General features: G+C 53.0%; 1 protein-coding gene across 3 annotated transcripts in view; it reads left to right on the plus strand.

Moving 5' to 3' along the window:
- The first annotated feature begins 6,096 nt into the window (after positions 1-6,096).
- The window catches only part of Ube2f (ubiquitin conjugating enzyme E2 F (putative)), a 30,908-nt gene continuing 10,411 nt past the window's right edge, over positions 6,097-26,593 (plus strand). The window contains exons 1-5 of one of the 3 annotated variants that reach the window (XM_090355143.1): positions 6,097-6,225; positions 10,283-10,416; positions 16,153-16,182; positions 17,782-17,847; positions 25,135-25,202. In XM_090355143.1, the coding sequence (XP_090211269.1) occupies positions 10,299-10,416; positions 16,153-16,182; positions 17,782-17,847; positions 25,135-25,202 (282 nt within the window). In that variant the 5' untranslated portion in view covers positions 6,097-6,225; positions 10,283-10,298. Of the gene's footprint in view, positions 6,226-10,282; positions 10,417-16,152; positions 16,183-17,781; positions 17,848-20,450; positions 20,550-25,134; positions 25,203-26,593 lie in introns of those variants that run through there. The other 2 variants (XM_090355141.1, XM_090355142.1) reach the window with 2 other exon arrangements.

Genomic DNA, 26,593 nt, shown 5'->3' on the forward strand with positions numbered 1-26,593 from the left:
CACTGCTGTCATTCTTTCAAGGTCCCACATGGCTATGGGCGGCTTCTGCCATTGCACAGCAGGGACACTGCTGGTCCATGGAGAAGAGGCTCTTGAGACGATTAGGATCTGAAGGACTGGTTCTCAATATGTTCAGAAATAGGGTATTCAGGTCACGAGGGCTCTGTCCTCACCATCGACGAGCCCGTCGGTGGATTCCTAGGTTAATGGTCTCCTGGGAAGGACACTTTAGAAGATGGGGTTGAGTCAAGGCAGGTTGGGGGTGAGGGGTGTCCTGGAAGCCTGTTTTCCTGTCCTCTGTCCCTGGTGCTTTCCTCATTCTTTTTGCATCCTGGTGGCTCTAAGTGGCACAGCGCCATCTAGTGGTGCCCACATAGCCCTCTGCCTCACCACCGCCAAAGCAACCCGCAAGAGACAGGACAGAAACCTCTAAAGCCCAGAGCCAGTCTAAACCTCTTGTTTTTCTCCAGCATTTTGCATAGCCCTGGAGAGCTACAGTGCCAACATGGTTCCTGCTGTTGGCACACAGCACCTGCAGTGCCAGGTTACTATTTAAAGGCCCTATCTCAAAGTCACTCAGGAGACTGAGATCTGAGGCTCGTGGTTTGAAGCCAGCCAGGCAGGAAAGACTGTGACGCTGTAGCTTCCATTTAACCACCGGAAAGCCAGAAGTAGAGCTGTGGCTCAAGGGGTAGAGTGCTAGCTTTGAGCAGAAAAGCTCAGGGACAGCGCCCAGGCCCTGAGTTCAGGCCTAGGACGGGCACAAAGAAACAAGGAGCTAGGGTTGACAGCTATGAGGCAGAGGAGGCACGAGTCAGCCCCCAGCAGCGGGGCAGAGCTCCTCCTGAGGCCTGGAACGGGGTGTTATTGCCCTTCTCAGCTTCTAGAGAATACTGCATTCCACAACTTGCATCCCTTCTTCAAATCCCCCCAACCCTGTGTGGGAACCCTCCTGTTTCCCACTACTGCACTGACCTGAACCTCCCGCCTCTCTCTGGGCCATGGAGAATGCTGTCCCCACCTGCACAGTCCAGGAGAAATCCACAGGAAGAGCCTTAACTTAACCACATCCGCAAGGCTCCTGTTCGCCTGATTATAACAGCTAGAAACTAGGACAAGGGTGGTTTTTGTAAGCCATATTTCAGCCTGCCTCACGTAGTTGCTCAATGAACCTGCACCTCCCTCCCCCCATGGCTAGCATAGGTGAAGTCTTCTGCTAGCCCTGAGCTGGGGGCCAACAGCTGCACAGAAACACCCGGGACCTGGATGCTGTCCCTAACTACGTCTGCCACCTTCACAAACTGCAAACTGCAGAGTGGGGGAACGAGGACAGGTCATCTTAGCATTCGCCTGCAAGAACGCAAATATTTTCAATGCTGGCTGTGGTGGAGGTGGCTTATCTGCCACCCGGCACTCGTGCAGGGTGTTGCCACTTTGGGAGTCTGATTTGACAGGCAGCTGGGAAGGGGTGAGGAGCACAGGCACTGAGCTTACAGAGGTGCAGCCCAGACTGCAGGGCGTCTTGACAAGCTCACTGTACCGTATGTGCTCTCTGTCGCTGTACGGCGTGTGGTGATGATTTAAACTATAATTGTGTGAGTGTGTGCGTGCACACGTGCGCACGCCTTGGTACTAGGACTTGAACTCAGGGCCTCAAGTTCTTACATGGCTTTCGTTGTTCTAGGCTAGTCCTCTCCTGCTTAACACACACCTCCACTTCTGGCTTTTTGCTACTTCACTGGAGATGAAAGTTTCACAGACTTTCCTGCCCAAACTGGCTTGGAACTGTGAAGAGGTTCTCAGATCTCTGCCTCCTGAGTAGTTAGGATTGCGGATGGAAGCTGGGGGCACCTAGCTCAATATTTGAAGGCCTGTGGATTCAGGCCTTCTTCAAGTAAGCCATCACAGCTCGCTTTACTATTCTGTGGAAGAACAAGCAGATGAGGAGGCTGGCTGGTCAGAGGTGAATTATGCCAGAAAGTCAAGCTTCCTGGAGTGTGGTCAGCTGCTGCCTGAGTAGCCCTCCCCAAATGGCCGGGGGGTGACAAATCCAGCCCTCTCTTCACAGCAGAAAGGGCCGGGTCCTGAGTCTGGAATCACCATCTAACTCCTGCGCCTGAGGATTCCCCAAGGCCTCACAGGCCCTCCTAACCTGATTATCTTCCTCTCCCCAGGAGAGGAAGTGTCCTTGAGACACGGCATGCTTGGCTTTTAGCCCCAGAAAGCACTAGTGGAAACCTTTTTCCTGCTTTGGAAACCAGGTCTTCAATGTCGTCTAGACTGGCCTTAACCTCTGAGCCCTCCTGCTTCTGTCTCCTGGGCACCGGGACCACAGGCATCAACCACCATACCTGGCTGGAACCTTAGATTTCGGGCACTCGTGTGTAGCCTTCCCAGGTGGAGCCCAAGGTTCGGGTGTGGGCAACATCACATGGCAAGGCTGCTCTCAAGAGTTGAACCCGGCTTCCCAGGAACACTGTGCCTGGCTGCTGGGTGGGTGTGAGCCTTACGATAATCCGAACAACAACCCAGATGGTTCCCTCCCGCGGTTCTTCTACCTCTACGTCTTCTGAGCTGTTTCTAGGCCATGAAATGAGGGTTGCTTTAGGGACAGTGCTGAGGTTCTCTTGGTAACAGAGGGGCCACAGTGGACATTGTGCCCAGCCAGGTCCCCACAGGCCTGGCTCACTGCCAGACCCCTAGACTGCAAGTTCTGCAGCCTGTGGCAGAGCCCTCGACAGACCCAGTCTCCACCTCCCAACGGGAACGCAGCACCTCAGCGCTACCCAGCCTACGGCAGGCGCCGGGGTGGCACAAAGAGGCTGCAGAGCTGAGCACAGGCCCCTCACGACTGCACTAGGTGAGATGGCTTGGCCTGCTTCTGCCAGGCTGGAGTCCTCATCGCCCTGTGGCTGTGTTTGGGGATGGAGTCTCTACAGAAGTAACTCAGGTGCTGTACCAAGGGCAGAGTTGCAATCTGCTGAGACAGAGAAGAGAGGAGCCGGGCTGCTCACTGCCTGCTCACTGAGAGGACAGAAACAGCAGCTGCCCGCCAGCTGGCCCTCCCGACCTGCAGGAGGGACAGAAAGAACACGCCCTGAGCCCAGAAAGGAGGGGGCTGACTGACGGCCCGATCCCAGCCCTCCCTCACCAGAGGACAATCAGATGTGTCAGGGAGACCTGTCAAGGCAGGAGCTCCTTTATTGAGGAAGTCCATTCTGCTAATATAGGGTGCAGGAGCTTATCAGCACAAAGGTGGGCAGGGTGGAGAAGGTCCACGTGTTTACTCTCACTATAGGTCTCAGCAGAGAGTGATAAAGCAATAACACATTCGTACACAATGGTAATCACGTCTCAGCAGAAAGTGATTCACAATACCGACGATATAGCTCAAAGTGAGGCATGGCGTTCATACGTGACAGCTCATTTGTGTGGTTATCTTACTCAGTGATGCAGATTCATGGGCCAGCCTGACCCTACACTCGGCACCCAACAAGGGAATGAAACCCTCGCTGCAGAAAGAACCACTGGTCTCCCATTATCTCCGTCCATTCTGTGCTGCTACAATGCAACACCATGCACTGGGTAGTAATAAAAAACACAAATCTCTTCCCCCTCAGGTGTGGAGGCTGGGAAGACCAAGAGGGAGGTGCCAGCAACTGATGACTGGTAATTCTTCTTACCTGTGTCCTCACACAGTGGAGCAGAAGAAAGGGAAGAGAATCCATCCACTCCACAGACTTTCACCATGCTGGGGTTACAGCGGTGCCTCCCCTCGCCTCCACTCTCCTTTTCCTTTCTTTCTTCCTTCCTTCCTCCCTCCCTCCCTTTCTTTCTTTCTTTCCTTCTTTTTTTTTTCCAGTTCTGGAGTTTGAACTGTTTGCTTTCTTACTCAGCTGGCATTCTGAGCACTTGAACAATGCATCCAATACAGCTTTTTGCTGATTACTTTGGAGATGAAGTCTCACAGACTTTTCTGCCTATGCTGGCCTTGAATCCTGATCCTCTAGATCTCTCTGCCTCCTGAACAGCTAGAATTACAGATGTGAGTCGCTGGTACCCAGCTACACTTAGCTTGTTTGTTTGTTTGTTTTTTGAGATAGAGTCTTCCTGTAAAGTTTCACTGAGAGTAAACCACCACAAGGTCGAGGCAGAAAAGAGTTTATTAGAGAACAAACTGCCAGCCCATCCACAGTGAGAGTCCATGGAGAGGGGCCTTTTGATCACTGGACGACTCGGCTCCTTCCTCTGTGCATTCCAGGCAGTCCAGGAGTTGGTGGAAAATGTCCCTTCTGCTACTTCTGACAACTGGGTAAGGAAGAGCAAATACAGGGCTGATTTTCATGTTTCCCCCCCAAATATAAGCACACCCTAAAGCTTGTACACAAATGTCTATTTATTGGTAAAATATGTGAAAACTATCATCATGATGTCAAAATTAGTTGATTTTTGATTAAAGCAATTAACTATCAATTGAGCTGTTTATTAAAATCTTTATCAATGGAAGCTGTGATTTGAGTTAATCCAGCGAATAATTCTTGGCCCTGCAGCCTGATAGGTGGAGCCAATCTCCCTTTGGTATATCTGAGATCACCTGATTCCAAGGGCCAAAGGAAAAGAGCAGGGAGTTTTTTGTCTGTATTTTTGTTGTTTGTTTTCTCTTTCGTTCTTGGGACTTGAACTCTGGACTTGGGTGCTGTCCCTGAGCTCTTCAGCTCCAGGCTACCGCCCTACCCCTGGATCCACTTCCCTGTTTTCTGGTGGTTAATTGGAGATAAGAGTCTACTGGCTTTATTACCTTGGCTAGCTTGGAACCACCGTTTTCAGAACTCAATCTCTTGAGTAGCTAGGATTATAGGTGTGAGCCACCGGTGCCAGCAAGAGCTGGGAGCTTTAAACTCAAGCTGCAAGAGGTTCATCAGATTTCGGTGCAAGCAAGTAAGTCTAATACATTGGTGTAAAATGAGCATATCTCTCTCTCTCTCTCTCCCCCCCCCCCCCCCCCCCAGTCCTGGGCTTGAGCTCAGGGCCTCAGTGCCAAGGCTAAAGCTCTACCACATGAGCCACAGCCCCACTTCTGGCTTTTTTGTATGTATGTGGTATGGAGGAATGAAACCTGGGTCTTTCCGCATGCTAGGCAAGCACTCTACCACTAGGCCCCACACCTGGCTCTGGACAAGTGTTAGTTGGTCAATTCTTGACAAGTTATAGGGAGGCCTGCTCATTATTTCCACTGTTCTCCTTGTTTCTTAAATTGGAAATAAAAGGTTTTATTGGTGGCAAAGACTGAGGTTCAAAGCCAGCCTGGGCAGAAAAGTTCAAACCCTGGTACTGGCAACAAAACAAAGCCCCGGTCTCCTTAGGTTGGAGGAAAATGGAGAATGGGAACCAGGCCAGACGCGACCCTCTACCGGCCAGGACTGACTGAGGAGCAGACCTCGCCCCAGGCCTGGAGGCTGTGCTAGGACTCGGGGATTACACAGGGCTTCACCAGGAAGCAGGAGTGACGAGATGGCAGTGGCTCTTGAAGGCCCACAGAGGAGGGCTGCAGCGCCAAGGCCGGGAGGCCCGGCCTGCGGGCCAGCGCGTGCGCGCGGCCCGGGGCCCGGCTCGACCCGGGGGTGGGACGGCGCCCCGCAGCCTTCCCGGACCACGGCGGGGGCCGAGGGGCCGCCTCCCACCGGCCTGCTGCGGCGAGCCCGGCTCCGCGCGGCCGGGTGGCGTGCCCCGGAACCCGGGCCGGGCCGGCCGGGCACACGGAGGGCGCTCCGCCGTCGAGGGGGCCCGGCCCGCCCGGAGCGCAGCACGCCGGGCTCACGAACTCCACGCAGCGCTCCCGTTCTCCGCGCGCCCGCTTCGGAACCCAAGGGAGGCCCCGCCCCCGGCCAGCCCCGGCCAATCACCGAAGGCTTCGAGTTCTGCCCGCCCCCAGGCCAGGCCCTGAGCCAATGAGCGAGGTCCGAGCGGCCGCCCGGCCCCGCCCAGCGGCGCGCGCCGCTGTTCGCGCGTCGGGATGCCAATAAAGTTGTGGGCGGCTTTGAATTTTTTTTTTAAAGCGCCCGCGTCTTCGCGGAGGCCGCGGGCGGGAGCGGCGGAGTCTCCGCCCCGCCACTTCCGGTCCCGCCGCCGGGAGCCGGTGCGGCTGTTGGGCCCGCGTCTCGCCGCCGCCGCCGGCCGGGCATGGTGTTGGGCGCCGGCCCGCCTCGCCTGCCTCGGGGAGCCCAGGTGAGCGGGCCGCGCGGCCGGGGAACCGCGCGCCGGGCTCCGCGGCGGCGATCCGCCCCGCCTGGGCCGCCGGCTCCCCCGCCCGACGTCCCGCGACCGGAGAGGGCCGCGGCGGGCGACGGCTCCGCCGGCTGGCGGGCGCCGCGGGGCGGGCCGGGCGGAGCGCGGGGGCGACGCGGCCCGCGGGGCGCCGGGCAAGGTCACCGCGCCGACGGGCCGGGCGGCGGGCGAGGCCGGCGGAGGGGCCGCTGCCCGGGGCGCCGCGGCGGGGAGGGCGGGGAGGGACGGCGCCGCGGCCCGCCGGTGAGCGATCGGGGGTGGCCGCCCCTCCCCGCCTCAGTTTCCCCGTCTGTCGCGGGGGTGGCCGGCCCGCCGGCGGGGCGCGAGGGGAGGACCGTGGGCCCGCGGCGGGACCCCGCTCTCCCGGGGGCAGGGAAGCGGGGCCCTCGGGCCCGGAGCTCCCGCGGAGAGGACGCCCGGCGGGGCCCGAGGCACTCCAGCACCGCCACCGGGCTTCGCGGCCGGGCTGGCGGCCTCCTGCCTGGACGCCGGTCGGGGATGGGCCTGGCCGGGCCGCGGGGCCCGCGCTGGGCCTGGGCCTGGGCCTGGGCCGGGCTCGGTGTCCGGATCTGGGCCCCACTGGCTGGGGTAGGCGACGCTGCCGGTGGAGAGCCTCCCGGCCCTCGGGGAACGGGGCACAGCCTGGGCGCCACCCCGGGGGACGGGGGACGGTGGAGGGGACGGGGCAGGGCCTGGACGCCGCCCCGGGGGACGGTGAGGGGGGGACCGGGGACGGGGCAGGGCCTGGGCGCCGCCCCGGGGGACGGTGAGGGGGGACCGGGGACGGGGCAGGGCCTGGGCGCCGCCCTGGGGGACGGTGGAGGGGACGGGGCAGGGCCTGGGCGCCGCCCCGGGGGACGGTGAGGGGAGACCGGGGACGGGGCAGGGCCTGGGCGCCGCCCTGGGGGACGGTGGAGGGGACGGGGCAGGGCCTGGGCGCCGCCCTGGGGGACGGTGGAGGGGACGGGGCAGGGCCTGGGCACCGCCCCGGGGGACGGTGGGGGGACGGGCAGGGCCTGAGCGCCGCCCCGGGGAAGAGGTTATCTGGGTCGATTGCAACTTGTGGAATTTGGAGGCGGTGCGGGCAGTGGTGCGGGCAGTGCGGAGCGGCCGGTCAGTCCCCGAAACGCTGCCCGTCTGGGTGTCACTCTTGAGGCAGGGGGAGTTCTGCTCCAGACCCGGCGAGAATTCTGAAGCGGGGAGAGGCGTCAACCCCGCGTGCGGCTCTCCCCCCCCATCCCCCGCGTCCGCCCTGCCCTGTTGGTCTTCAGGGGGTGCGCGGTGACCCCGGGGATGGGAGCCGAGGCCACTCCAGTCTTAGGCTCCACTGTCAGGAGAGTGAGTTTTGTGTTCTTCTCCACGGAAGGTAAAGCGCCAATGTTGTCTTCATTATACCTTGCAGTCCGTGCCCAGTGCGTCTAGCAAGGACCACACGTCCATTGGGGGTAGCGAGCCAGGAGTCAGCCCACAGAGCAGACTGCAGCGGGGTGGGGGCGTCTGCCGGAGGCCCCCCTTTCTCCGAGCAGGGCCTCCTCTGCGCAGGGCTTCCCCGCTGGGTGAGCCACAGCCTGGCCCCTTCATGGCCACTGTCCACTCCGCTTTTTTTTTTTTTTGTCATCATTGGTGGGACTTGAACTCTTGGCCTGGGCACTGTCTCTGAGCTCTTCAGCTCAAGGCTACCGCCCTACCCCTTGAGCCACAGTGCCACTGGTTTTCTGGTGGCTAATTGGAGATAAGAGTCACAGACTTTAGTGCCCGGGCTGGCTTTGAGCCTCAGTCCTCAGCTCTCAGCCTCCTGAGTAGCTAGGGTGGCAGGCGTGAGCCAGCGTGCCTAGCGCTGCATCCTGCTCTTGTTCTCACACTTTTTTCCACTTTATTGAGGTGGAATGATGAATGTGATCCATCAGTCTTGGCCTTCATTTACATCCCTGACCCCATGACCCCCACGGTCCCCTAGATGGAAACCAGTGTCCTGTGGTGCTCCTCCAGCCCCCATGCCTCACCCTCTGCTCGCTGCCCCCTGCCCTTGGTAAATGGGGGGAGGGGGGCTTCCCAGACGTAGAACTCCACACTCACACACACTGATGTGCAGGGCGGCTGTTTTTAACCATGTATACCACTGCTGACTTTTTGAGGTTTTTGTTGTGTTATTTTTTTAAGGTAAGGGATTTGGTGCTTGATCTTCCTGCTGAGTGCTGGGATTACAGATGTGTCCCTGTGCCCAGGGGCAGTTTTCAGTATGGCAAAGACCAGGTGTTGCCCCAGTGTCTTGTTTTTATTACACAAGTCTTCTGAGAAGTACATAGAAAATAGTGTGAGAGGCTTGCAAGGAACCTGGGCTAAAATGGTTTAAAATACCAATGCACAGATAAGTGTTTTCACATTTTGGCTTTTCTCAGCGTCAGACTGTAAGTTCTGTGCTTAGACCTCTCAGCTCAGCTGTGTGTCCTGCAATCTGGGCGGTGCAGATCATTTCCTCCTGAAAAAGTCAGGGTAGTACTGAGAGGAAGTAGTCCTGGAAAGCAAAAGTTGTAGCACAGGGATTGAGTACCAGCCACCAAAAGAAAGATACTAAAGTGAGACAGCTTGAATGATGGAAGCATTGAGCTAGTGTTACAAAGGCTCAAGTCAATCCCCTGCTAGAATTAGCTACATGCTAATAATGTATCTCCTGGTTCCTAGATGACAACAGTGTATCCTCCAAGGTTGCTCAGCTGGAATGAATGAATGAATGGCTCTGGTGGGCTGGGGCTCTTAATGGAGGGGGGATGGTAGTGGGTGAGATAGGGCAAAGCATAATAATGGGAGATGCTGTGCCTTCTGCCCCACACTGCTGTGAATCTAACTTAAAAAAGTAATAAATAAAATCCTAGTCAGGCGTAGTAGCACACAGTGGCTCACGCCTGTCATCCTAGCACCTCCGGAGGCTAAGATCTGAGGATTGCGGTTCAAAGCCGGCCGGGGCACAAAAGAACTTGAGACTCTTATCTTCAGTGAACCTCTAGAAAATGGGAAGTGGGGCTTGTTCCTAGGGTAGGGAGGTAGCCTTGAGCTGAAGGGCTCTGGGACAGCCCTCGTGCCCAGGGGTAGTAGTAGCCTTGAGCTGTAGAGCTTAGGGATGGTGCCCAGACTGAGCTCAAGCCCCATGCCCACAATAATAATAATAATGAAAAATCTTTAATGAAAGGTTAGTGGCATTTTCATCCTTGTTTTTTTTTCTTTCCAGTTCTAGGGCTTGAATTCAGGGCCTGGGCACTGTCCTTGGGCTTTCTCAAGGCTAGCGCTGTACCGTTGAACTGCAGCCCTGCTTCCAGCTTTATCTGTGAATGGGGTATGAGGAAATCAAACCCAGGGCCTCCTGCATGCTAAGCAAGTTCTCTACCACTAGGCCACGCTCCGGGCCATTTTTGTCCCTTCTTGTGGGTAGTTGGGTATCTCTTGTGTTCCTTCCTGGGGAGTTGTTAGTGAGAATTTGAGTCACACAAGTCAGAAGCAGAATCTAGTTAGGGACATGAATTATATTCTACTCATTGTTGCTGTTGTAAAAAATGTAAGAAAAAGCTGGGCACTGGTGATTCATGCCTTCATCCTGGTTAATCAGAAGGTAGGGATCTGAATATCAGTGTTTGAAGCCAGCCTGGCCAGAAAGGTCTGTGAAACCCTTATCTCCAATAAACTACAAAAAGGGGGTGGGGCAAATGAAGTAACAACATAGAAACCACACAAGGGTTCCTTGAAGGCTCGATGCCAGTCTGTTGAGGACAGAAGGAAAGCCAGGCACTGCAGGGCCTTCCCGCCCCACTGGCCGCACTGCTCTATCTCTTCCTGAGTGGGGCTCCCAGGTCACAGCTGGGTCCCCTTGAAGACTCACCCCTAAACACCCCTCGGTGTCCTGTGGGTGTGAGGCTCACGACTCGGAGAGTCTGCCCCAATGTGTGTAAGCTTTTCTATAGTTCAGAACTGTAACGCTAACCCTCCTCTTGCCCCTGTCTTCCAGAGTAAAGGTGGCAGTAATGCTAACACTGGCAAGCAAACTAAAGCGAGATGACGGTCTCAAAGGGCCCCGGACAGCTGCTGCTGCATCTGACTCCACAAGGAGAGTTTCCGTGAGAGACAAGTTACTTGTTAAAGGTAATCCTCACCATCAGGGAACTGGGGGTGGAATTAAGCCTTCCTGGAGGCTCTCTTGAGGGTACAAAGCAGCTCCTTTACTTGAGGTTACCTGCAGTAGAAGAACTTGTGCTGTGCAGCCAGTAGGGAAGAGTGCTGCTGGGACCTGTGGGGGGGGGGTAAGGGTGTAACAGAGCTCCTCCTGCACTCCCCCTGCCCAAGAATCTTGACTTACCTGGACATCATTCAGGCTGACAGTGATTGACAGGAGAATAAGAATCACAGTTTGCCAGATCTCACTGAAGGCTGAGATCTGAGGATAGCAGTTCAAAGCCAGACTAGACAGAGAGGTCTCTGTTGGATCCTTATCTCCATTTAACCATTCAAAAACCCGTAGTGGAGCTGTGACTCAAAGTGGTTTAGAGTTCTAACCTTCAGTCAGAAGTAGCCAGGGCCAGCGCCCAGGCCCCGAGTTCAAGCCTCACGAATCACAGTACCTATCTGGTCTTTAACCTGCTAAGTCAATTGTGTTCAGAGTTCATTATAGTGCAAAGGGCCTGCAGTGAGGGTCAGAGGGCAGCATATGGGCTCAAGCAGCTAGCTTGAGTAAGCTTGAGAGCATTTGAGGCTCTTACTTCACCCCTAGCCACGGGGGCTCCATTGGCTAGCAGGCTGCTAGTCTGGCACAGGGGTCCCAGGGGTTGTTTCAGTTGCTGGAGTGAAGAGTTTTAGTACAGTCCGTGGGTGCTGGGTATCAGCTGAGCAGGAGCTGGCAAGCTGGCAGTGATGCGGCCCCACCCTCACATTCTCATCTCCATAGTAAGCAGCGTTGGATGGTTGAGCTTTTAGGGCCACGCCCCTAGTCAGACACCATCTTAGTCCATTTATGCTGCTGTAACACAAGGCCACAGGCTGGGTAATGTATAACCCACAGGTCTCTCTCTCATGATTCTGGAGTCTGCAAAGTCCAGGATTAAGGCACTAGGATTGGTGTGTGGCGAGGCTCACGTGTTTCTCTGAGGCTTGTTTGCTGTATTCTTCCAGAGGACGGGTTCTTGGTGGCAGAAGGAAGGAAAGGGAGAAAAGAGTTAGACAAATGCCTTTGACCTACTGGCATTTTCCCTCACATGGCCGCGGAGGCAGTTGCTGGTGGTTCAGCCCAGCACGCCTGAGGCCGCTTCCTCCATCTGCCTCAGGCTGGATTACATGGGCCTGGGGAGAGGTCAGGCGAGGCCCGGGGGGAGAGAGGAGACTGGGCTGCAGGCAGGTGAGCTGCTCTACAGGTCTGCCCCGGGAGCTCTTCCTTTGGCTTCTGTTTAGGAAGACTTAGTCTTCCAGGCGGTGTGGACGGCGTTTGCGCAGATGCCGGTGGGGCTGTGTGGCAGCAGAGTCCACCCTGTGGCGTGGCCAGTGAAAGGCGCTCATTGTGACAATCTGTTCTGCTCCAGGCCAAAGCCTGTTTTGGGGGTGAGAGTGAGGCTCCCCTGGACGCTGCACCATTGTGGTCACGGGCTGGGCCCCCAGCTCCTGGAATGCTGTGATTCTGGCACCGGACCTGTAAGGTCTGTGTCCTTTGGACGTAACGCCATCGGGTTGGCCCCCGGAGAGGGGTCCAGCGCAGTCATTGGAGCGGAGGGAAGCTTGGCTGTGCAGAAGCCCCACCGCAGCCTTTGCACAGACCACTCCACAGTCATCTCCACAGTTGTGTGAACACGGCTGGCCTGGCGGTGTGGCCAGGGCAGAGGTCACGTGGTCCATTCCCCACTGAGAGGGCATCTGAGGGGCGTGTCACAGCTGGTTGTCATCCATGTCCCAGATGAGAGCCCAGACGTTAACAGGTCCATGGTTTTGCTGACCAACGACGACATGGCTCCAGCTGCAGGGCTGAGCGTGGCCTGGTGAGGTGGGCAGCAGCGGGGCTCTTCTTCTCGGCTTAATGGTGGCAGGCCAGAGTGAGCACCCCCTTCTCGTCTGCAGACCCGTGGACACCCTGGGTCTGTCCTGGAGACATTCCCCATGCAGTCCAGCCTGATTGCTGGGAGCACTGCCTCTGCCTGCCAGCTTCCTGCCAGGGCCAGTCCCCGCTGCCAGGCTGCTTTCTGGTCATCACGCTTGGGGTGTGGTAGTGCTTCCTCATGGGTGTGAAGTTGGCATGCTGTCATGTGACTGCGGAATGTGTTTTCCCTGTTCTTTCTCCTGCTCACCCAATAGACAGTGACCCCAGAAGATGTAGAAGTGCAGGCAGGCTGGCAGGAACCTTCCCTGGGTTAGTCTCTGTTAAGCCTGCGGACTTGGATTTAGAACATGGTGAGGGCTGGAGGGAGAGGGCGGGCTCTGGCTCTGCCCCTCATCAGCTGGTGGGGTTGTCTGGTCTGCAGTGCTCGCTCTGAGCTAACCCATGCCCTCCTGGGTCTCCCGGGGCCTCCCTGATCTGTAGGACCCATCCTGTGTGGCTGGGCACGGCACGTCCCTCGCCTGCTACCGGGCCTGCCACACACCACCATTCCAAGGGGGCTTCTAGAGGGGAGGAAGCAGGGTCAATTGTCACTCCAGCCAATCCCCACTCCCACCCCTGGGTGAATTTGGCTTGCTAAACTGCCAGGTTGTTAACGGTGTTTTAGCAACAGGTGAAACATGCTGCTGCATTACACATTTTGCAAACTAAAACAGTGGCCCAGCAAGAAAGAAGGTGATGTGGCATTAAGGATGCCTGCCATAAGAATAGGGTTTAGATGCCCTCCTCCCTCCCCCTCTCCCTCTCCTTCTTCCCCTCTCCTCTCCCTCTTTTCTTTCCTCTCTCCCAGTCCTGGGGTTTGAACTCAGAGCCTGGGCACTGACCCTGAGCTTTGTGTGCACACATGCGCGCTCTCTCTCCCCCTCCCTCCTTCCCTCCTTCCCTCCTTCTCCTCTCTTCTCTCTTCTTTTCTCTCTCCCCCTTTTTCCCTCTCCCGCTCTCTCTCCTCCTTCCTTCCTCCTTCCAGGTCCTGGTGCTTGAACTCAGAGCCTGGGCACTGTCCCATCAATTGAGCCATAGCTCTACTTGCAGTTTTTTGTTTGTATGGATTGTTTTGGTGATAATCAGAGTCTCATGGACTTTGCTGCCTGGTCTAATTTTGAGCCTCATTCCTCAGATCTCAGACTCCTGAGTAACTAAGATTATTGGTGTGAGCCACCAGTGCCTGATTTTCCCTTTCTCTTAAGGGCATCATCCCATCAGGGGGGGCTGCCCCTCCTAATTACCTGCTAAAGACCTTACCTCCAGATCCCCACAGGGAAGAAGGGGAGGCCTCAGGCTTAGGTTAGTAGGTTAGTTGGGTTGGCCTACTTTCTGGGTCGGGTGACAGAGGCTTCCGGGCTTCTCTGGCCCTCCCAGCAGCCTAGGCCACGCTGGAGGTGAGTGTGCCGTGTTCTCACTTCCTGCCTAACCCGGGGCCTGGGCCAGTGCAGCGTCCTGGGGTAGATGGGGCATGCCATGGGCTCACATGAGGAAGAAGGCGCATGGCACTGGGGGTGCAGAGACCACGAGCACCAGAGCCCCGTGCTGGAGGGAGTGACATGGGCGACGTGGAGTGTTTCCTCATCTGCCATCAAGGCACAGCTGCTCCAGCAGGCGCTGTCTCTGGTCTTTAGTGAGAAAGAAAAGGAGTCTTCATTTCTTAGAAGTGTGTAGCTGCCAAATTGTGCAAGGTGACGGTGCCTCCGAGAAGTGCTAGGCCAGGAGACTGAACGGCAGAGGTGCTAGTGCCTTGAACAGGCGACAGCACGGAAGTGTGTCAGCTCACCACGTACGGGGAGAGGTCCTGCAGGCGCAGAGGTCGCACTGCGTGGGGTGAGGCTGCGGCCTGCGCAGAACTCCAGCTGCAGAAGCGGTCGGCTTGCTTCTTTGGCCAGCCTGCTTGTGTTGGCTGTAAGGTATTAATCATTGTTGGCTACCATTTGAAGCCTGAAGAAGCCACTTGTCATTTGTGGCAACTACCAGACAGGAGTGTGCCCGATTGGTTTGTGTTCTGCTGTGGGCTAGACTAAAATGCCTGCTTTGTTACTGAAGTCCCAGCCCTTGCCTGCATTGGCTCTCAAGGCTTTCCACAGCCTGTCCTCTTCCTTTAGGACACTTGAACATGTAACTGCAAGCAGGACATTTGTCTGGGAGTTTTGGGGTTTTGGGTTTTTTTTTTTTTTTTTGCCAGTCCTGGGCTTGAGCTCAGGGCCTGAGCACTGTCCTTAGACACTTTTTACTCAAGGCCAGAGCTCTGCTTCATGAGCCCCAGCGCCACTTCCAGCTTTTTCTGTGTATGTGGTTCCCGGTCATTGAAACCAGGGCTTCGTGCATGCTAGGCAAGCACTCTACCACTAGGCCAAACTCCCGGCCCCAATGACAACTGTCCCTAGGCCTGGGCACTGACCCTGAGCTCTTCAGCTCAAGGCTACCACCCTACCCTTGAGCCAAGCCCCACTTCCTGTTTATAGAGGTTAATTGGAGGTAAGAGTCTCAGGTGCTTTTGTGCCACCACACCCAGCCATTTCTTTTGTGCCAGTCCTAGTGCTTGAACTCAACGCTTGGGCACAGTCTCTGAGCTTTTTTGTTCAAGACCTAGTACTCTCAGGCACAGTGGCTCACACCTGTAATCCTAGCTACTCAGGAGGCTGAGATCTGAGGATCATGGTTCAAAGCCAGCCCGGGCACTAAAGAGCCAGTGTCTTATCTCCAATTAATCACTAAAAAACCGGAAGTGAGGCTGTGGCACCAGGGATAGGGCAATAGCCTTGAGCTGAAGAGCTCGGGGACAGCACCCAGGCGGAATTCAAGCCCCAAGCCCCTCTCCCCCCCCAAATAGATAGTCTTGCAGACTTTCTTGCCTGGACGGCTTCAAACCTCAACCCTCAAATCTTGGCATCCTGAGTAACTAGGACTACTATCAGGTGAGAGCAACTGGTACCCAGCTTACACTGTATTTTTGAACAAAAGGTTCTTTATGTGTTGGCTTTGTACCCTGCAGCTTTACTGAATTTATTAGTTCTGGCAGTTGTGGATTGTTTGTGTGTGTGTGTCATTGCTGGGGCTTGAACTCATGGTTTCATCCTTATTTGGCTTTGTTGCTTAAGGCTCCTTCCACGTAGCTTCGTGCTTTGTGGGGTCTTCGGGTCGTTCTGTGGACGGCTCCTGCCTGCGGGTGGGGATACTTCACTCCTCTCTTGATTTGAGCCTGCTCCTTCTTGCTGTTCTTACACCGATTCACACGCAGCTGGACTGGGCCTGGGGCTTGGTCCTCAGCTTTTGGATTGCCTAGTTGGGGAGATGCTGCAGCTCTTTCTTGCAGAAGGGTTCTGGGTTCAAATGCCTGACAAGATAGATAACAGAGGAAATGCGTGAAGGCCCAGGAACATAGCACCTGGGCCAAGAAATGTAACTTGAGGACAGGTCTGGGAAAAGGTATAGATACATGGTATCTGTAGATCTGTGTGTGTGTGTATTAAACTATGTTGTGTTTAATGAACATCAGAGATATTACCTTTCACTGTAGCTGTTCTCCCTCATCTTTATCATAAATCAGATTTCCAAATAATTTCTAAATGATAACTAAAGTCAATTTCAAAAATCTTTGGCTGCATTTGTCTAAATGGCTTAAAGTCTGGACTAGATTGCAGTTCAACTAGTTATAGCTAGTTGTTTTATTTTATGTTCCAGAGGAAATTGCACGTTTGTAACTAGCAGTATTACAAAGACTAATACTAACCATACTCTCTTTGTTTCCACAGAGGTTGCAGAACTCGAGGCTAATTTACCCTGTAAGTACAACTTCCTCCAAGTACTACCCTGAATGAATTGCATGAGAAATGCTTTGATGTTTTAATCCCCCATTATTCATGTATGGTGGGAGTGAGTTTGGGTATTAGGGGATCTGAGATCCTGCTAAGTCTTGTTAAGCGTGGGGTCTGGTTAGAGTTGGGGCCTCTTCCACGGCCTTCGGTCCACGTGGTCTCGGAGTGGAAGGGCGCACGAGCTGTACCAGACAGTGCTGTTCCCCTTACGGTCCTCTGCCATTTAAAGTGGGAGAAGGTGCTGGCAGCAACCTGGAATGGCTTTGAAGTTAGTCAGGGGGGAAGAGTGAGTTATTTCTTGAAATTTATTTTTGATAGATAACGAAGTCTTGCTACAACTAAATGTTGTGTTATGTATACTTAGTCAAAATGTCTTCAGAATTCCTGAATTGACTATCAGACCTTTAAAGGATAATGAACACAAACCAGGTGTGGTGGTGCATGCCTGTAAATGCATGAACAAGGACAGACCAAAAAAAAGGAAAACTACAGAGGAATTTTCTTGATAGGGGGTGGGTTAGGGGAATGGATAAGACCACAATCAAACACTGAAAGAACAAATAGCCCTATCAATGGATAAGAAAATGAATTGACATTTCTTAAAGAGACACATCAATGGTCAATAAAATACATGAAAAAAAGATATATAGCTGTGTATATCAGAAGTCCTTCAAATTTCCATGTCATTCCAATGAGAATGGCAGTCATCAGGGAAGCAGGAGTAACGAATGCCGGGGAGGAGCGAGCCCAGCACAGTGGTGGGGATGTGAGCAATGCCAGAGCCTCAGCACACTGGTGGGGCTGTAACAGTGCAGCCACCAGGGTGGTTCATCAACTGAACGCGCAGCCGTACATGACCCATGTTCTTATAAGGGAAATCACCTTTAACTCTAGGGAAGAAACATAACCAAGTCCTCAGCTGTGGTAGGGAGTGAACGCAACACTTGATGCCTGAGCCCCGCCCCAGCACGTTGAGAGGGGCCTCACTGCCCTCCCAGGACCCCTCGTCTGAATCCAAGCCATTTGTGGCTGGCGACAGCAGATGTAGAGCACTGCTGTCTGCGTTGCCACCCTTCCTCCGGCCTAACCCGGCAGTGCTGGTAAGACGGTGAAGACTGGGTTTCTGCCAGGGCACGCTAGCAGGGAGTCCCTCCACCAGCTGCCAGCACTGCTGTCTGGGCTCCGTGCTGGGGGTGCACACTGCCTTCTCCGTGGTTAGTCATCTCCATCGATGTGTATTTCATTGCCCTGAGATAGGCTTTCTTCTTAGCAAATGACATAATCCTTGAAATGACCATTTAATGGTTGAATTCCAGCTCTGCACTTGGAATTCGTATAAGGAGATAACCAAATGGGAAACCTGGTCTGCCCTCTGAGCCTGTTGGAGTGCTCGGTGACAAACACAGTATGAGTGTGGAGGGGGTGGAGATCCCTAGGCCACCTGTAAACCCTCTCTGAGGGCTTCTGTGTGGTCCGAGGTCCCACCACGGAGGGGAGCCTGCTCCTCCTCGCAGAGGTGTGCGCACTTTGCCCACCGTGCCTCCCTGAGTGCCCTTGCCTTTGCAGGTACCTGCAGAGTGCACTTTCCTGACCCAAATAAGCTTCACTGCTTCCAGCTCACTGTAACCCCAGGTAAGAAATGTGTCTACGTGATTTCCACACTGCACCTTCTCGCATTTATTAGTGTAAGCTATTGTTCAAAGGAGTTTGTGACATTTCCATACATGCATATCCTGTCCTTTGACCAAATTCACTCCCTTTGACTCTTTCTTACACTCTCTCACCCTCTTCCCCTTTTAAATCGCTTTGGTGGGTTACCTTATGTTATTGCCATACATAAATGTGATGTAGTTTGGTTACGTCATCCCCAGATCGCTCTACACCCCTCCCCCCTCTCCCTGCCAGTTTGCCTTAAGTCATAGCTTCACTTTCAGTTATTTTGGTAGTTAATTGTTGAGATAAGAGTCTCATAAATGGGCCACGGTGGTGGCCTAGTGGTAGAGTGCTTGCCTAGCATGCACAAAGCCCCTGGTTCGATTCCTTGGTATCACATACACAGAAAAAGCCAAAAGTGGCGTTGTGGCTCAAGTGGTAGAGTGCTAGCTAAGGACAGTGCCCAGGCCCTGAGTTCAAGCCCCAGGACTGGCAAAAAAAGTGTCACCAACCTTCCTGGGTGTCACATGTCTCTGGTTAGGCCCAGCAGCCTCAGGGGACGGAGGCTTTTTTTGGGAGGTGCAGCCCTGGAGTCATAGGTCGTCCCTGCAGAGAGCATCTGTGCTGCTGCGGTGGCGAGGACCGATGGAGGGATTAGCCAGAGGCTTCTCAGAATTCTAAACTCTTAAATTCTTAGAATGCTCTAAGAACAATGCTCTAAGAGGAACCAGATGGGGAATTCACTAGGTTGCATCCCCTTTCACATTTTCTGCTCAAAAACTGAAGTATCAAGACATCTCCAAAGGAGATTATTTAAATAAATAATGCCTGTCAGTTCCTTTCCAAATGTGAAAATTACTCAGAGGATTAGATAGAGAAGGGAGGGGGTATTCTGACTTGAAATGATTCTAACAGATTATGTGGCAATTAACACAGGCTGAAGTGGTCTTACCTTTTGTCATAGGTGCCAAGGTTAGGCACCCAGGGCCTATTTGGGGGTGCTGAAAGTCCACAGGTGTTTCTGGTTTCTGTAGGCAAATGTAAAGATCATGTTCTGCCAGCTGAGGTGGGCAGAAAAAGGCAACAGGAGGGAAGGACTTACTGCTGTGGAATGGAGGTGAGTGGGCCGTGTGTGACAGGCTAGCAGTGATGAGTCACCGCCTAATTGAACAGTGTAGGAAATAGAGAACTTTGCAAGGTGATAACGAGCCATGAATAAACTGGCCTCGTTTTGGCCTCATTTTCCCATAGGTAGAATGGGCTAATTTTTATGAGAAGTGCTCAATAATAATCAAATCCCAGTTTCAAAATGTGCTTGATGACTACAATCTGAATTTTCAGCCAGGCATGGCGTCCATCTCTGTGATCCCAGCATCCCGGAGGGTCTTGAGCTCAAGGCCAGTGAGACTGTCTGAAAACCAGCAAGCAAAACCTCCATGTGGAGATGTGCGGAGGCCCTAAGGCAGACACTTAACATCTAGAAATCTGATCTGGCACCGATCGCTTGGAGATGGGGAGAGTACGAGGCTGTGGTTGATGCCAGGCCCCTCCTTAGAAGTGGGGTGAACCTTCCCTGGCCCTGCTGCTTCCTGAGCCGTATCATTTATTCTGGTTTCACATGCACATGTGCATTCTTGGTGACTTGCTCACTAAGGAGCATGTTCACTATGCTGTTCAGTAATCTAGGGTATTCCCAGAAATTGATGTTGTAGTAAAAAATATTCCATTTTCCAAATAACCTTCCACTTGGGTGTTCTGTGTCCCAGAACACTCGGCATGCCAGGATTCTGCACCGCCCCTCCCCCCCCCCCAGGCCTGGTCTGCTAGACCTCGGTCACTCAGGGACTCAGGTCGGTCCCTGTAGGCTTGTTCCTGACACAGGCTTGGATTTCTGGCCAATCTCACCTCTCAGGAAGAAGTTCTTCCCTTCTCTTTTTACCAGGATCACATGAGTGTGACAATATTGAGATCATACATACGGCAACAGCATCTTGGAGGTTTTTAGAGTTGACCTTGAAAACGGAGCGTAGCTGTTTCTGTTTTGGTATTTCCCATTCCATCAAGCATGATGCCATGGCTGTCCGGAGGCAGGCATCTGAGGACAGGAATCCTGGATAGGAAAGTGCATGAGCCTCGAATCCCCAACTCTACCACCCAAAAAGCCGCAAGTGAGCTCACGTGGTAGAGCGCGGGCCTTGAGCAAAAAAATTTAAAAAATAAAGGACAATGCTCAGGCCCTGAGTTCAAGGTCACCCCACCCCACACACAATCCTGGTTAAATACCGACACCTCAGCATGAGCTTGGGGTGCAATCACGCTGGGGACATTTTGTCCCATAGGCTGGGGACATTTTGTCCTATAGGCTGTATGGTCAGCACATGGTGTCAGCCATGAACCTGAACGTTGCTGTGGCCGATCTGTACAGTCCGTGTTCTGACCGATTCCCTGGGGTCACAGTTTCTAAACAGACTTTCTGGAGTCACACAAATAGTGAAACAAATGATCAAGATAATGATTGAGCAGTGAAGTTTGAACTTTCCACCTAGTCCAAAGCAAATGGTTATGAAACTGGCTAATTTGCAGGCCAGAGTCCTCAGGTGGGTGCAAGGCCTCAGCTGTGGATGCCGACAGTATGGGGAGATGGCATTGGAGGTGTTACAGCCAGCTCCTGTCTGCACCTGGTAAGAGTTTCGGAACTTGGTTTTCAGAACATTCTTTTATGGTTGGTTGGAAGTAAATACACTCATCTGATTAAGGAAGCAGTTGGGGATGAGGGGAAGACAGCTACCATTCAGGGAAAGAAATGTTTCCCTGTGGGCTCACAAGACAAGAGAAAACACTAGTAAGAGAACCAGTGGGATGAAATGGAACAAGCCAGAATCTAGCCCTAAGACCCCTGGGACTCCTGAGTCCACCCAGGGACAGGGCTTGGGACCAGGGACTTGAACAGTGACTTCCCACTTTTTAAAAGAGCTCACTGAAGGGTAAAATTACAAGCCGTAGAATGTGCCAGTTGAGCTGTACAGCCGGCTGCAGATCACACAGCCTTCCTCCCAGATCCGCTACCAGAATAACTTCCTGATTTTCTTACGTGTGCCTGGCTGCCTTGAGCATTCCCGCACGAGCTTCCATGCTGTCCTCCTTTCTCTTCAGCAGCACCTGAGTCACAGGAAAGATGTATCTTGCCTGTTTTCTGTTAGACCAGGAGTTTTCATACTTGGTGAGACTCGCCCCCACCTCCCCGGACCAGTCTCAGCAAGCCACTTTGTTCCAGTTTCTTAAAGTGCATGCTAGTTGTTCAGAGGGGCTTTACATGGACCTCATGCATGCACGTGTACATGCCATGATTAGTCACATTGGCCAGCACACATGACCATGTATTATGTCCACATGTATGTGTCTACACATATATTTGAGGTTTAGCAGCCACACAAGAGAAGTCATGTGACCATTGTCCCCCTGAACCTGGATTACTTCTCTTAATATGGTTCCAGGCCACATCCTTCCATTTCCCAGTGACAGGTCCTCTGGGCTGTGTAAATTGTGCTGCAGTGAGCAGAAGTCTTTGCTTTCCTGCTCGTTCTTCGTTCACAGCTAGCACTCTACCATTTGAGCCATATCTTCAGCCCAGCCTTTTGCTGGTAAATTAAAGATGGAGTCTTGTACATTCCTACCTGAGCCAGCTTTGATCACCACTCTCTGACCTTAGTCTCCTCAGTAGCTAAGACTACAGTCCTAAGCCACCAGCACCTGGCTCTTTATTTATGTATTATTTTTGCCAGTCCTGGGGCTTGAACTCAGGGCCTGGGCACTATCCTTGAGCACTTATGCTCAAAGCTAGTGCTCTGCCACTGGAGTCACAGCACCACTTTTCAGCTTTTTCTGTGTATAGAGTACTGAGGAATCAAACCCAGGGCTTCTTGTATGCTAGGCAAGCACTCTACCACTAGGCTGCCCGCCTGGCCCCTGTTTTTAGTTTTTGAGGAGCCACCATATTAATTTTCACAGTGATGACACTGGTTTTCAGTCTCAGCAGGGGGGTTTCCCCCAATCCTCGCTGGCACTCACTGTTGATTGTGTTATCCATGGTGGCCATGCTGACTTGACTGAGATGGATCTCAGTGTCGTTCCCATTTGCATTTCCTGTATGGCATTATGTATCTAGACTGCTTCTTCAGAGACGTGTCTGTTCAGTTCATCTTCCCAGTTAATTCATTGAGATATCAATTCTTTGGATTCTTCATGAAAGTTCCTTGGCTATTCTGCTTGTTGGGTACATAGTTGGCAGAGATTTTTCTCCCCTAGGTTGTTTTTTTCAGCTTCATGGGCACAGTTTTTGTTGTGTAGAAGCCATTTAGCTTGATACAATCTCATTTGTTAATCCTCCTGTTTGCTGAGCTACTGGAGTTCCCGGTGGCAAATAAGTTCTAATGTGTTCCTTATTCTTTTCTGAAATAGTTTCAAAGTTTCAGGCTTTGCCTTAAGATCCTTGTTCTGCTTTGAATTGACATTAGTACAGGGAGAGAGGGGGGGAGTCCAGTTTCAGTCTCTGCCTATGGATACCCACTTGTCCCAGGACTATTGGTTAAAGAAGTTGGTGTGTGTGCATGCATACACATGTGCGTGCGTCAGTCTTGGGTCTTGCACTCAGGACCTGGAGACCGTCTCTGAGCAAGTCTCATGTCCCTGCCTGCCTGGCTACCATAACAGTCCTCAGAAGTGGAGCTGTGGCTCAAGTGGTAGAGTACTAGCAAAAAAGCTCAGGCCCACAGGCAGCAGACCAGCTATGCGCAGAAAGTATAAATAGGAGGATTGCTGTCCATCCCAGACATTAGCTGCTAGACCCTGTTCCAGAATGAAAAGAAGGATGGGAAGTGAGACTTAAGAGGTAGGGCACCCACCTGGCAAGGGTAAGTGCTGTAGTGCCGCTGAAACGTGTTTCCAGTCCCTGGTATGCTTTGTGCTTGATCCCGTCTGTTGGTGATACTCTGTGTTGCTTTTCTTTTCCAAATGTCCATTGCATTTTTCTCCAGATCTCTGTTTAATTTCTTTGCTGCACTCCTTATCCATGCTATTGACTTTATTATACAGAACTGTAATTGACTTTTTTTTCTTTCGCCAGTCCTGAACGCTGTCCTTGAGCTTTCTCAAGGCTAGCTTTCTACCACTTGAGCTACAGCACCACTTGTGGTACTGAGGAATCAAACCCAGGGCTTCGTGCATGCCAGGCAAGCGCGGTACCACTAGGCCACATTATCTGTTTTGTGTCCTCTTTTGGTCACTGATCGTTTTGTAAAGGAGACTGTTGAATTCCTTGTCATTTCAGTATGTTTGAATTGGGTATCGAGGAGTCATATTGTCATTTTTTTCCATTTCTTATTTTCCACATTGAGATTTGCACCGCACACAGTTCAGAGTTGACACTGCAGTTCCCTCTGTCAGCCCCTCATTCTCCGTCTCTGAGAGTCAGCCATCCTCCTCAGAGGCTCCTCCTTTCTTGCTGCCTCATCCCACCCACAGAAGATGGGGTGCTGAGAACATACCAGACTTCTCTGCTCCCTGCCGGGATGCTCCTCACCCAGAAGCCTCCTCCAAGAGCTTGCTCTCTCCCATGGCTCTCAAATGCAGCCTCTCTGCCCTCCTACTCCCGTGTCTTGTTAACCTGATGGTCTGTAGTTTTCCACTGGAGTGTAAAGCCACCCAAGACAGGCCCAGTCTCTGTAACTTTCCACTGAAGTATAAGTGAGCCAAGGCAGGCCCTGTCTCTTGTTGGTGTGTCCACACTGGTGGACGCTCTTCAAGTACTTGCTGACTAACGGGTGAGTTTAAGCAGCTGGATGGAAGCTTTGGTTCAGTACTGTTTCTTCTACAGTGTGTGTCTGAGAATGATGGTACGTTGCTACCACCATTCCCCCTCGGGCAGATGGTCTTTGGGATGCACATCACTTTGTGGCAGGAGGAAGTGTGCGATGCCAGTGCTGAGGACTGATCACATAAACGGACTAGTGGGGAGGCCTCCGGAGGGTCACCCCAACTGAGAAGCAGATGGCGCTCCCACGGAGGTCTTCTCATGAAAGAGAAGAGGAACGGGGAGAGACCTCCTGTTTTCAAAGAAGAGTTAAGAGGTGTAATTCTAGACAGACGCAGCAGTGGTACCCAGAAGACACTGTGTTGACAAGGAGCTGTATGACTTGTGGGTGAGGACTGGATGGAAAAACTGAGAGCAAGGGAAGGGGTGACGTTGTCCACAACATCACCTTTATCATAACAATGAGCCCAGAGACCGTGCTGATGATCAAAGGACAACAGGACGAGAGGAGTGTACAGACCCGGCTCCCGCCATCTTGGTTACCGCTTGTGTTCTTCACTGTGCTGGGGCACAAATGGCCAAAACTTGGCAGGGTCTGCTATGTATTATGTGGGAAAAGAACCTACGGAGACTGCAAAAATAAGATTTTAAGGACACAGTTCCAGCTGAGTGACAACAAAGGGAATGGTGTGGCATCTGTGAAACTGGTAGGCAGCAGAGCTGGAATTCACTTCTTCAGCGAAGTGGAAAGAAGCCCAAGGAGGAAGGATGGAAGGCTCTGGAGCAGCCTTGTATAGAGACCCCTGGTCTTCTGCGGGCAGCAGTGGTTTCTGAAGAACAGACCTGGCCTGGTGAAGGACCGTGGCGTCGGACAGGGGAGGTGGTCTAGCCTGCTGAGGACAGCAGGCTCCGCTGCGGCCGCCCTAGCTGTGGTGGCAGCTGAGAGTGGACTTGATGGCCAGCAGACTGGGAAGCCTGGCGTGAAGGTTTGCGTTCTGAGCCTCCACGTGCAAGGCAGCATGGGAAGACCCACAGCCTGCTCTCCTCACTTCGCAAACTGTCCCGTTTGAAAAGCTTTTATCTTGGTAGCTAAATAAATATTTTCCCAGAATCTTTTCCGTAGGCTGTCAGTCACAAATGCAGGTACATTTATTTATAAAGGGTAGAAACACACATGGGTTCCTGAACTTGTTGCCAACTGAACATGATAAGATAGGAGAGATTCACTCAGCTGATGTGGTGGTGGGGCCAGGAAGCTGTAACAGGAAGGGTTGAGGCAAGGCCCAGCCCAGGGCATCCCCTGTCCTGGCACCCTCCCCTTCCCACCCCCCAGGTACTGCACTGAGAGCTCTGCAGCCATGATTGGAATTCCCTTTGCCAAACCCTAAGTTAGCACTTGCTTCCTGTCCCTTTTTTGTTTGTTTATTTAAAGGAGTTTTTGTTTTGTGTTTTAATAGATGAGGGTTACTACCAGGGTGGAAAATTTCAGTTTGAAACTGAAGTTCCTGATGCATACAACATGGTGGTGAGTAGCCTGCGTTTGAGCCTGTCTCCCCCAGCCCAAGTGGGGGCCTGCCCCGGGGCTGGGCGCCCCTCTGGCGCCCGTGTCAGCAAGTATGCTCTGTCTGCCTGCGTACAGAACTCACCCTTCTGTGTTAGGGATGGGGCACTTTGTTCAAGATTGTAGTTTCAGGGCTGGGAGTTTGGCCTAGTGGTAGAGTGCTTGCCTAGCATGCATGAAGATCCGGGTTCTATTCCTCCATACCACATACAAAGAAAGAGGCTGGAAATGGTGCTGTGGCTTAAGTGGTGGGGCGCTAGCCTTAAGAAAACCCAAGGACAGCGCTCAGGCCCTGAGTTCAAGCCCCAGGACTGGCCAAAAAAAAGGAAAAGGAAAGAGAAGAAAAGATTGTAGCTTCATGGTATAGTGCCAGAATTCTAAAACTCTACAGTGTGTGTGCACAACAACACAAGTGTTGAGCTGTAAAGCATCATTCCAGGGCCACTGGGTTTCATGTTTGTGTTGTGCTTTGTAGGTTGGGGAGGTGACAGTGAAGGAGCAGACAGACTAACAGATGGTCTGAAGCTAGTGGACTCCTGTCTATCAAAGAAGGAAAGAACATGGGTCACTTTTGGAAAGTTTTCCAGGCCCATTCGGCTTTTGAGGAGTTGACCTGGCTCTGAACTCGGGGAGAACCTTGTGTCCTAGGTGACACGGCCTGTGGTGACAAAGAATTGGGACTAGAAAAAAGCAGTGCAGGTTTGGGGGCTCTGTTAAGTATTTTTGACTTGGTATTCACTGACGATTCTGAGCAGTGCCCTCCCCTGAGTGGGTAAATGGGCTGTGCTGCAGCAACCTGACAGCCTGAAAAACCCTGGGTTTTTATTGGTGTGTATAAACAGAGAGAGAGACAGAAACAGAGACGGGCTCCTGATGTTTTCTAACCCAGCCTAACCTGAGATGGCAAAATTGCTATACTGGTGTTACCACTACACCACCACCTAGTTTGATTTCGAACACCAGTTCCGTAACTGCAGCTCTGCAGCTCTTAGTCCCATCCCCCCCCCCCCAGTCCTGGGGATTGAACTCATGGCCTGAGTACTGTCCCCGGACTTCTTTTGCTCAAAGCTAGTGCTCTATCACTTGAGCAACAGTGCCACTTCAGCCTTTTCTGTGTATATGGTACTGAGGAACCAAACCCAGGGCTTTGTGCATGCTGGACGATTTCTGCCGTGCCACATTCCCAGCCCTGCACCTCTTGTACTTAAAGCCAAATCTTTCCCCTCCTTCGTCCCTCCTCTCCCCCGTCCCCCATGGTACTGGGGGTTGAATTCCACGCCTTCCCACTTGCAAGTCAGGCACTTTCAGTCCTTTTTTACCCTGGTTACTTTGAGGCAGTTTCTTGCCTTTTTCTG

The sequence above is a fragment of the Megascapheus bottae genome, chromosome 21 (genome assembly GCF_031878675.1).
Source record: "Megascapheus bottae isolate mThoBot1 chromosome 21, mThoBot2.hap1, whole genome shotgun sequence".
In the NCBI taxonomy this organism is placed as follows: Eukaryota; Metazoa; Chordata; class Mammalia; order Rodentia; family Geomyidae; genus Megascapheus; species Megascapheus bottae.